The sequence below is a fragment of the Mixophyes fleayi genome, chromosome 7, assembly GCF_038048845.1.
Source record: "Mixophyes fleayi isolate aMixFle1 chromosome 7, aMixFle1.hap1, whole genome shotgun sequence".
In the NCBI taxonomy this organism is placed as follows: domain Eukaryota; kingdom Metazoa; phylum Chordata; class Amphibia; order Anura; family Limnodynastidae; genus Mixophyes; species Mixophyes fleayi.
The window spans coordinates 24,534,146-24,546,263 of NC_134408.1; the positions used below are offsets into that span (position 1 = coordinate 24,534,146).

The 12,118-nt window shown below is 40.4% G+C and overlaps 1 protein-coding gene across 1 annotated transcript in view; it reads right to left on the reverse strand.

Moving 5' to 3' along the window:
- Positions 1 to 12,118, reverse strand: part of LOC142097513 (glucagon receptor-like) — a 45,079-nt gene that overhangs the window by 3,059 nt on the left and 29,902 nt on the right. The window contains exon 11 of the mRNA XM_075179405.1: positions 1,441 to 1,579. Coding sequence (XP_075035506.1) covers positions 1,441 to 1,579 — 139 coding nt within the window. The remainder of the gene's footprint in view (positions 1 to 1,440; positions 1,580 to 12,118) is intronic.

A 12,118-nucleotide genomic window follows, 5' to 3' on the forward strand; every position in this document is an offset into this window, starting at 1 on the left:
CCCACCAATGGGATACACTCTCATTCAGGAGACATTTAATGAGCAGTTGCTAAGGTAGCTGCATGTGCCCAAGCCATAACTAATAGAGATGTTCTACAAGGCTGCATGTACGCAAACAACTCAAACAGCATTTGTCGCACTTCAGAGATACCTCACTTTCTAAATTTCACTAACCAATCTATTTATGGGCTTATACCCACTGCTGTTGATTACGTGTGATGTAACTCCCCATAGGATTCCCTTCTCATGATTAAACTGTATATCGTGTCTGCTTAAACTGTGTTTCCATGTATTCACTTTATAATTGCAAGAGCTGGGATCGGACTGATCCAAGTGCAGCCTATTCCATAGGTGTGGTAAGCGCCAGCTCTTGCAACTGCTGGTAGAGGGTCTATGCAAGTAGAGGGCGATCAAACACACATAGGAAGTGCTATTAATTCTGGAGCTTTGGTGCAGCACAATGGCTCAGTGGTTAGCACTTCTGCCTCACAGCACTGGGGTCATGAGTTCAATTTCCGACCATGGCCTTATCTGTGTGGACTTTGTATGTTTCCCTGTGTTTGCGTGGGTTTCCTCCGGGTGCTCTGGTTTCCTCCCACACTCCAAAAACATACTGGTAGGTTAATTGACTGCTATCAAAAAATTGACCCTAGTTGCTCTCTCTGTGTGTGTGTATTTTGGGGAATTTAGACTGTAAGCTCGAATGGGGCAGGGGCTGATGTGAGTGAGTACTCTGTACAGTGCTACGGAATCAGTGGCGCTATATGGCGCTATATAAATGGTGATAATGATGATCTCACTAAAAGACTGGAATGAGGTACGTCAGGGGGGTTACCAGAGCTAAGTTAATCATCAGTGATTAGGCTCCATTTGTTGAACATTGTAGCATCGGCACAGGGTTCAGGAGTGTGAGATGGGTGATTGTCAGGGCCTGTCTAGCCCCTGTGAGATAAAGGTTGTCAGACGGAATGGGTCTCTGCTCCACAGAAATTGTGAATTGGGTACCAGCCTACAGCAAATCCCTGTCTTGTTGTGGACGATGCCTTGGAGAAAGGTGAGAAGTGCTCCAGCCATCATACCGCGATGGAGGATCCCTGACGTGGAGTACCTGAAGCAGTCACCACAAATTGCACCCCCTGAGCTCCGGTATCCATGCATTTATATGGTCACCGAAAAAACCTTATCACCAAGGTCTATCCAGCCATCACCATTTCAGTCATCCTGCCTCTTGCACAGCACAAATCCTTTAGATTCTGAGCCCCACAGTTCAGTACTATGTAAAATGCTGACGCTACATAAATGTCTAATAATACCACTTTATTGAATCTCCGATGTACCATCCAACTAACATTTCACACACCTGTGCTGCAAATGGCTTTGTTAAACATAGTGCTTGGATTAACAACAAGTATCCACACTGTTACCCAGTGATGGTCTCACCTGGAAGGAGCTGAAAAAGAGGTTGAAGAAGACCTTCATGTACCGTAGGATTCCTGACGTCTGCTCGTCTGTGGCGAAGATGAACACCACCTCGTGGATCCCAAATAGTGGAATAAGTGTCAGCGTTGCCTTAGCCAGCCTAAGGGGGCAGGTAGACATTGTCATAAGTCATGTAGGCTGGGTGTCTTTCAACAATGTACATCTAACAAGAATGTAAACATGGTACCTGAAGAGACCCTTCATGTGTATTTTGTAAACATGCACACTTGCAATGACAGGTTACTATTCCAATGTCAGGTTTTATGTGCATTGATCAATGCACATAATTCAATGTGCAATGGTCAATGCACGTAAAATGGGAAGTTTTGAAGACACGCCCTTGTAAAAGAAGATTTGGGCACTTACCAGTCCAGATTTAAAAATGCAACTATAGCTTTAAATATGTGCATCAACCCAACTACACATAGTTCTCGGTTATTTAGGAAACATGCATTTAGGCTACGTCCATGTTTTTTATGCACATCATCATCATCACCATTTATTTATATAGCGCCACTAATTCCGCAGCGCTGTACTGAGAACCCACTCACATCAGTCCTTGCCCCATTGGGGCTTACAGTTTAAATTCCCTATCATACACGCACATAGACAGACAAACTAAGGTCAATTTCATAGCAGCCAATTAACCTACCAGTATGTTTTTGGAGTGTGGGAGGAAACCGGAGCACCCGGAGGAAACCCACGCAAACATGGGGAGAACATACAAACTCCTCACAGATAACGCCATGGTCGGGAATTGAACTCAAGACCCCAGTGCTGTGAAACAGAAGTGCTAACCACTAAGCCACCATGCTGCATATAGACCGTAGGGCTGTTCTTTTGAAGAAGCTTGTTAAAAAAAAAAAATATTCATGACATAAACTGTCAAAATTTAGATTAAATGTATCCCCATTGTCAGTTCTCCCATTGTTCATATGAAAGCTCTAGCAAAGGGCAAAAGAAAAAAAATAATTTAGCAAGGTGTATTACCACTTGCAGCGTTATAGCATATTCCCTCCCTACCCCCTGCCCGAGGCTGTTCTTCTGTGCAGCCTCGTCTTTGGTCCTCCCTCTCACATCCCCAATCTGTATAGACATTTTAAAGTGGTCAATGCAAACGTTCACCTCTTTAGATGATGGTGCAACTTTAAAACCACATAATACACTCTGTCCTTTTATGGTCAATTGCATGAAATTGGTCAACCACTGTTATACTTGTCCTATCCAGTCACTATGTGTTTTGGGGGTCAGTCTTGACCCTGAAGTGCAGGAGAATATGTTGGCATTGTTCGATGGCTGGTTGTCACATTTGCAAACTAGTTGATCGAAACAACCAGCGCCCAAAGATGCACGATTTCACCTCTGAAAAGTATTTTCAAAATGAGAGGGGTTATCAGCCATATCCATCACATATAAACACACACACACACACACACACACACACACACACACTTTCCAATTTGAATTTCTACTGTATTCCTCAGCATCTAAACATGTTCCAAAGCTTTGTGAAAAAAGTCTGCCTTTGTAATACATCGCTTTAATGCACGGTGTTCAAGATTCACCTGTATCTGCTTGTAAATGTTCTGCTGTTTTGTTCTCGAAATCATCAGATTGTAAGTGCTTTTCTGATTTTTACTTTCTTGTGTAATAAAGACAACAAGACACTTGGGGACATATTTACAAAGCTGCGGGTCTGAAAAGTGGAGGTGTTAGCTAGAATCTGATTGGTTGCTGTAGACATCATTTATTTAGTACATTCTACAAAATGTCATCTAGAATTCGATTGGTTGCTATAGGCAACATCTCCACTTTTTCAAACCCGCAGTAAATATAACCCTAAGTGTTTGACATTTTGGAATCCCCTTTAGCCAATTTTGTGAGCCCTATCAGAAGGTATATAAGAATTTGGCATAAACTTTTAAAATATATATATATATATGATTGTGCAAAGCTTATCACCTCTTTTATTCACATTAATGCACAAGTCTAAATTAACAATATATTCCTTACTAGTCGTGTGTATAAATTTCAAAATATAAATATTATCATTCAAGCAGGAAATGTAAGAAACCAGATTAACTTTATCACATGTCCAAATAAATAGCATGTCATCTATATGTCAAGTGTAGGTTTCCTTAAAAAAAAGCAATGAGCTGTGGGGATTGTTAGATCTAATACAATCTCCCAATAGGCTAGTGTTATGAACCACACAATCGGTGACTGATAACCCCTATATAGAACCTAGTGTGCAAGATGTTTTTCACCATTAGCAGCTGCCTTTTCTGGGACCACACTGTTCCCTAGTACTCAGAGACCCCTAGACTTGATCCCAGTACTGTAGTACTAGTACTGCCATGAGTGAGGTAGAGTCAGGGAAACTTACAGCTATGGCAGAGAGTTCAAGGCAGAGATCCAACAGCAAGGTCCAGTAAATGTAGCCAAGGGCAAACACAGTAAATCCAGCAGCAGAAGACATACCAATCTACTGTATATAGGACAAGGACACAAGAACTAGGTTTACCTAGGCTAACACCAGCAAGGCAATAATGACAATGAGTTTATTTATGTAAGTCCTGGCCAATCAGCTGCTGGGTAGAAATCATGTGAGCAGAAAGCGTTGACTGTTCAGCTGCTAGGTAGTGAGCAGTGATGAGTCTTAAATAAATAGATAAATCATCTGCAAATGGAATCCTCGTTAGCAGCTCAGAAAGCTGGGTGATAAGGCTCCTCCTGCACATAGAAAACACAACAAATCCTACATACAGTAGAATTTGGAATAGATTCTGAGACAACAGAGCAGAAAAATACATAACATCTAGTAATACATTTGCTAGACTGGGAGCTACTGGAATACCCATCGCAATTATTATGTGTTACTTCTAAAAAGTTATCTTCATACTTAAATATAACATAAAGTATAAAATTTATATTTTGTGTCAAAAAAGTCAGCTTGACATTCAGGCATATCCAAGAAGTGATTCATTAACCACTTGGCAGCTAAAATACAATACTTATATATAATGATGGTATATAGTGATTTTATGTCACAGATAATGAGTGTAAATCTCTGATCCCAGAAGATGCTTTCGCATATTATTATATCCGTACAATCCGTGACAAAAGATTGTAGGTCAAGACAAAGGGCTTTAGAAAAGAATCTAGACATCTGGAGAGATTAAAAGTTAGGGAGCCTATACCAAAAATGATATGTCTTCCTGGAGGGTTAATTAAGCTTTTATGAATTTAAATAAGTTTGACTTTTTCATCGATCTTAACAAGTTGATGAGGAAACTCACTATTCAAAGATTCTTTAGATCTAAGTGACACAACAACAATTCATTTTATATTTAATAGCAATTATTTTGAATATGAAGATATCTTTTATAAGCAACACGTAGGAGTTGCAATGGGTACTTCAATAATCCCCAGTCTAGCAAATGTATTACTAGGCTATTAAGAGAGAGATTTTATCTGGTACTATATACTTGATACAAATGACCAACGGGTTTCTAGAAAAAGGATATGATTTAGAATTTCTCAATAGTTTAAAAAATGCTGGTGTCAAAATGCCTGTTAATTCTGTGTATAGGACATTGTTACTGATCAATCAGAAAATGACAGATGCATGAAGTCTAGATAAAAATCGAAGGAGTATACTTATGATGGATCCTTTACTCCAAACTATTTGTAGGGAACAAACCAACTTTATTTACAAAAATGTAAGGGGGTATATTTACTAAACTGCGGGTTTGAAAAAGTGGAGATGTTGCCTATAGCAACCAATTAGATTCTAGCTGTCATTTTGTAGAATGTACTAAATAAATAACTAGAATCTGATTGGTTGCTATAGGCAACATCTCCACATTTACTAAACCCACAGTTTAGTAAATATACCCCAAGGTGTTTGAAAGATAATGTGGCCTCTACAGTTAACTATATTTATGACAAACCTGAGTTGAAATGTTACAATAAATATGGCTCAGGTAATATATATATATATTTATTGTAGAAATAAAACTCTAAATTTTAAGTCACATGATAAAAAAATAAAATAATTTACATATGTGGTCTATTTATTCTATTGGATTTGTGGCCTCTAACATTTTGAGAGGAATAGCCATACATTTAATAGAAGAGTTTAAGGATACCAATATAATATAATGAAAAAAAGTACTTTTTGTAAAGAAACTTTCTTTACATACACTTAATGAACACCATAATAGTGACAACGTGCACCTGAAAGCACTTGGCATTGAAAGGGTTAGTTTGAGCCTTGGAGTTGGGATCTGTTGAAACATACTAGATTTAGGCTACGAATACCTAGGTTAATGAAGTTTTTATATTACTGCATTTTTTTTAATAATCATACGATCTTACTCATACATTAGTTTATTCTGAAAATGTTTCTATGTATGTTTTGATGCTTTCTGGTTTCCACTTTAATATTGCAATTGTCATGAATTTTATCATAGACATTTAGAATCTGAGTTATTTATTACAACTCAATCTGAACGTGATTTTGTTGTTTACCGGCAGTAACCATGAAATAAAATGTTTTCTATATATTTTATGTTTCAAATACTCAATGTTTCCAAATTAAATTGCTGCAATATATAAATAGCTTATTTTATATTAACTTGAATTTCACATCTCTCTGTTTTTCTTTAGGTATTCTGCGATCATTTTAATGAACCTCGTTGTTTTCTTGAGTATTTGATCTCATCGCTCTAATTATGTAATTAATTTGCAGTTTTATAATCTCTTCTTTTGCTCCCAGAAACGCGTTCTGACAGCCTGATGAAAAGGTTAGTTCATTGATAGACGTTGCAAGATAATCCAGGTTCACCTGTATCTGCTGGTCGTAGGGTTAGAACAGCTTGTAAATAACTATTTTGTTCTTTAAATCAACAATTCGTAAGTGCATTGCTTTCAACCTTGTTGTCTAATAAATATAAGTGGTGAGACACAGTCCATTTTAAAAAGGAATGGAATTGTGTTCCAGACCACGAGAAGAACATAGCCTTTAAATGGTAACTCAATGAAAAATTCAAAATAATTCCATGAGGTTGTGACGATTATGTAGTATATCTAATGACTGATTGTTATTTTGTGTTGAATTCATGTATGACAATGTGTATATTTTATGTAACCTCTTAAGTATGCTTTGCTGACTGACCTAGATGACATGTGCAATTAAAAAAGAGTCTTTTGAAATTAGCCAGATAGATAAGGATCTCGGGGGGGTTTGAAGCCCAAAGTTGTAAACCATCTACCCACTCAAAGCTGATCAGAGGTGAGAGATTCTCTGAGGTGCTCAAACATATATCTTAGTGATAGATAATTTACTTCGGAAAGCTCTGTGTCATTTTGGGAATCAATCTGACTTAATTGAACGTGTAATTCCTAAGGTGGGGGTGAAGAGCCTGTAAGGGTTTAAAATCTTCTGCTTTAGACATTACATCAAGCATTTCATGAGGGGGTCTATCAAGACTGAAATGTCCCATACTTCTCAACTGTGTTCCCTCACACATCAGGTCTTAACTAGTAAGTAGTGACTCTGATTTTATTTCCTATTTTATTTTCTGAAACTCATTTGTGCAACATATTGTATGTCTTGTTATTGATTTTTGTAAATAAGCCTTGGAAACATTTTTAGATTAAATAAATTGAATCAAGTGTATTCTCCGTGATTCTTTGTGAACTTACAAAGCCCAGGGAGGCTCATGCTACATGTGTATGTGATTTAAGTGTGAAATATTAATAAGTGGTTCTGGGGAACATAAGGACACCATAATAAATCCTTTGTGGTAGCAGAAAAGGTGTATTCATCGCTAAGTGACTAAGGTGAGGTCAGTCACGGCCACTTGTTCAGATTGCTGTATCTGGGACAGGCTGGGCGTTCGTGACAAAGGTATTTATGCTGTCTCTGCAGGGAAAGGATTGATGAATATAAGTGCCTGAGGTATGCATATGCTTTGACAGGATCTGTCAAATATAAATTGCATCATTAGCATAAAGGAGTGACTTTTGTGAGAGGGGGGCAAGATCATTTCCTTGATTGATAGGCAAGTAATCAGAGAAGCACCTGTTACAATGAATAAATGAGCGTGAGGAATGCTGATCTTGGCTCACCGCTTGGGAAAGGTATTGCTGTGATAACTTGATTTATTGTATGCCTTCCAGCATATACACCCCATTACATGCATAAGACAATGTTCTTCTCCCATCTACTTACAGTGACTTGGCTGAGTTCAATATTTCATATTAAAGAAGTTTTTAGGTGCATTTCACTAAGGCCAGACAGTACAGCTATAGCACTCCTTCTTCAGTACTACCCAACTGGGTATATATGAATGAGAAGGAGATGAAGTGGGTTTATTACATCCCTTAGGATGTAAGCTCATTTGAGCAGAGCCCTCTTCCCTTTGTTCTCCATACCTGCTCTTCTGCTCTGTCTTTACTGCATTAGCCTGCCTGGAGTCTCTGAAGTTTTGGTATTTTTTGTTAACCGTTTGTAATGTTTCACCTTGTTTAGTCTACTGTTTGTGCTGTGTACGGCGCTGTGGAACTCTTGTGGCGCCTAATAAATAAAGGATAATAATAATAATAATATGTGAATGAGGAGATGAAGTGAGTGGGGCTAGAGAAGCCTGTAGCCAATTAGAGTATTGCAATGTTAGCAGTGCAGATACATTTAGCCCATTCAATACCTACGTGTCCTTAAATAGGTAAGTTCAAAGTGTGAAGGGCTTGGTCAACTTCTAGCCAGTCTGAAGACCAGCGGTTCCCCTCCATTTTGATGTTGTGACACACGCTGGGACTTGTATCAAAACATAAATTGAATTAAAGACAGGGGTCATGACCACTATGAACTGTGGTGGTCCTGACCCCTGGCTTTGTATCTTGGTCAGTGCTTGTACTCCGCCTGCCCCTGATCATTAGCGTGAAAGATTTAATCATCCTTTGTGGTTCAGTACTGTGAAAGTCAAAACAATTGGATGAAGTCGTTTCAAATTAATAAACATCAATTTAATTGGCTTTATGTGAAAATATGCCTATAGCACGCTACGGCGTGGAAGGGCATATTACGCAATAACACTAGCGAACACTTCTAAATAAATTTACACACACACATATATTTGTAAATAGTTCACCTTAATAAAGTTCCAACACATAGTTCTTTTATATTCAAATGTGATAGATTTAATAGTTTAATATAATAATGTTAAAGTGCATAATATAATAATGCACTTTATTGACATCTAAGATTCAGGATATAGGAAATATATCATGTTTAGTGCCATACTAATCCACTTTCTACCATTAGACATCCGCTATAATCGTCTAAGCGGTCGCACCCTGCGTATGCTAGTTATAGATGATAAAGGATTAATGCTCAAAGTGATATTGTGTTTGGAATGCCAATAGGCTGGGTTGAACCGGTATTTCGGCGGCCTCCTTAGGGAAGACACGTAGGCAGCTTTTGGAGAGTTGCCCCCCACCCTTGGAGAGCAACGTTTGAACCAACCTATGAGCGGCATTGTACTGGACTGTCCTAAATCCTGAACCAATGGAAAAATGCTGTGACCTCACCACTGTTTTTTATGTACCACAAACTGTATATAAACCAGCCACTGGGACCATCATTCAGTCTACTTTGACCACAGGCTTCAGGACTGAATGACTGTTTGGACAGTGCACTGAGCAGGACTGCCAAGAGGAATTCAGGGCCCCGGTACAACAACTTCATGGGGCCCCCCTTATCATTGAGCATGGTAAAAAAAATTGCCCTGCCTCTGAGAAGTTTGTGTGGTCATACCATTGGGGGTATGGCTATGCATCATTGGGGCGTAGCTAGCAGGTGAAAAGCGCTAGGCCCTGAATTCGCCAGAGTGTGACAACCACACCTGACTTTCAGGACATCTAGCACCACAGGGATTGTCCCACTAGAATCACAACATTTCACAGACTCTCCTGCTCTCTCCTACCTCTTCTTATCACGTTCACCACCTGTGGCTGCAGGTTTCTTTAGTTGCGGATTGTCTGGGTCCTGGAATGTTGGGGGCCCTATTTTGGAAAAAAAATGGGTACATTTAGAAAATTCCTACAAATTTAACCTATTTCCCTCCCTCCAAACAGCACCAGCAATAAATTAATAGTATCTACATCTCATAAATATACCTATTTCCCGCAACCATCACTGCCATTAAATAATTCATAGTCACATTTAATAAAGACCTAATTCTCCCCAAACTCACCACCACATTCAATAGCCCCCAAACCACCCCATCTGAAATTAATAGTCCCCACTATTACATTTTCCCACCATCACCCCACAAACAAAATAGTACCCATTAATTAGCCAACACCTACCTTACACACACTACATTGCCAAAAGCTCCCTGTGCCATCACACACACATTACTGTGCCCCTTCATTATCACCACGCTATGCCCCATTATGATCACACTGCTCCCTCCATAATGCTTTTCCCCCCTTCATCACACTGTGTCATGCTGCTTTTGACCCTCTTCACACTCTGCCATACTGCTTTTGATCCTCTTCACAATCTGCCATACTACTCCTCCCTTCATCACTCTGTGCCATGCTGCTTTTGACCCTCTTCATAATCTGCCCTGCTGCTTTTGCCCCTCGTCACACTCTGCCATGCTGCTTTTACCCTCCTTCACATGTTATGCTGCTCCTCCCTTCATCACTCTGTGCCATGCTTCTCCACCACCCTGTGCTTTTTCTCCCCCCCTCTTTTTCATCACCCTGTGGTTTTCTCTCTACCCCCCCCCTCTTCTTCATCACCCTGTGCCTTTCTCCCCCCCTCTTCTTCATCACCCTGTGCCTTCCCCCCCTCTTTGTCATCACCATGTGCCTTTCTCTCTCCCCCCCACTTCTTCATCACCCTGTGCCCTTCTCCTCCCCTCCTCTTCATCACCCTGTGCCTTTCTCTCTCCCCCGCTTCTTCATTACCCTGTATCTTTATCCCCCTCCCTCTTCTTCATCACCCTGTGCCTTTCTCTCTCCCCCCTCTCTTCTTCATCACCCTGTGCCTTTCTCTCTCCCCCCTCTCTTCTTCATCAACCTGTGCCTTTCTCTCTCCCCCCTCTCTTCTTCATCACCCTGTGCATTTCTCCCCCCCTCCTCTTCATCGCCCTGTGCCTTTCTCCCCCCCCTGTTCTTCATCTCCCTGTGCCTTTCCCCCCCATCTTCATCACCCTGTGCCTTTCTCTCTCCCCCCTCTTCTTCATCACTCTGTGCCTTTCCCTCCTCTTCTTCATCACCCTGTGCATTTCTCCCCCCCCTCTTCTTCATCACCCTGTGCCTTTCTCCTCCCCCTCTTCTTCATCACCCTGTACCTTTATCCCCCTCCCTCTTCTTCATCACCCTGTGCCTTTCTCCCCCCCCTCTTCTTCATCACCCTGTGCCTTCCCCCCCCTTTTCTTCATCACCATGTACCTCTCTCCCCTCCCCTCTTTTTCAACACCTTGTGCCTTTCTGCTTTCCTCTGTTCTTTTACTTACCTATGTATTGGCTTCTTTCATCACTTTTCTTTTCTTCTCTTCTGTCTTCAATTTTATCTGTGCCTATACAATATGTTTATTTTCTTGCCACCTACAGAAATGTTATAAGCAGACTTTTGTATAGAAAGTCTTGTCAAAGCAAGGCTATCAATTGTCAGGAAGGATTGAAGGGCAGTGCTTACGTGTAATAAGAACAACCAATTTTGATACACGCTGATTTGTGTATTCAAAGCTGTTCTTGAGCATATTGTTGAGATTAGATCACACATCAATTGTCAATTATTGTGTTACTAGGTAGCAATTCCATCACTGAGGCCCTTCCTGACCAATAATCATGTGGTTTGCTGACTAATATTCATGAGTCACTAGTTCCTTATAAGCAGCATATTGCTTTAGTCTACAGTTCTCTGCATAGGCTGCTCAGCCTGCCACTTGGTGCGACTAAGCAGGTTCATCCAATCAGAGGAGAGAAGGGGTGGGACTAACTCCGCATTGCAGCTATAGACTCCAGAGGAAGCATTCCACTGAACTACTGCATGCAAGTAATTATAATTGTAATGTGGTCAACAAGCTAGTGTTTTTTTGCATTGCACTGAGGTCAATAAAATAGGGTTTTGCATTTTACTGCAATCAGCAGAATTAGACTTTGCATTGCACGGTCATCCCCAGAATATGGGTTCTGCATTGTACTGTAGTCACTGGAATAGGGCTATATTTGTATTGTGATCACCAGAATATGGGCTGCACATCTAACGTTGTCACCAGAATATAGGTGCTGTATTGTACTGTGGTCACTAGAATAGAATGAAATGGCACGCTAATTAATCCATTATTTGCTATGTGACAGGCGCCGTCCCTGCCCTCTTCTCTTGTAACAGGGATGAACAACAAACGGCCTGGGCTGCAACTTTCAAAACCTATCAGCGGTCAGTGTGACATCACTGACCTCTGGAAATGAAATAATTATATGGCCTACTTAAGGCTAACTCTGGCACTGATCATTCTTCCGTTTAGCAATTCTGGTACCACTGATTCGTGGTGTTCACCTTGGCTACCTTGACCATCCTTCTCCTTGACGTTTCTGCTTTGTCTGAATCTCCTGT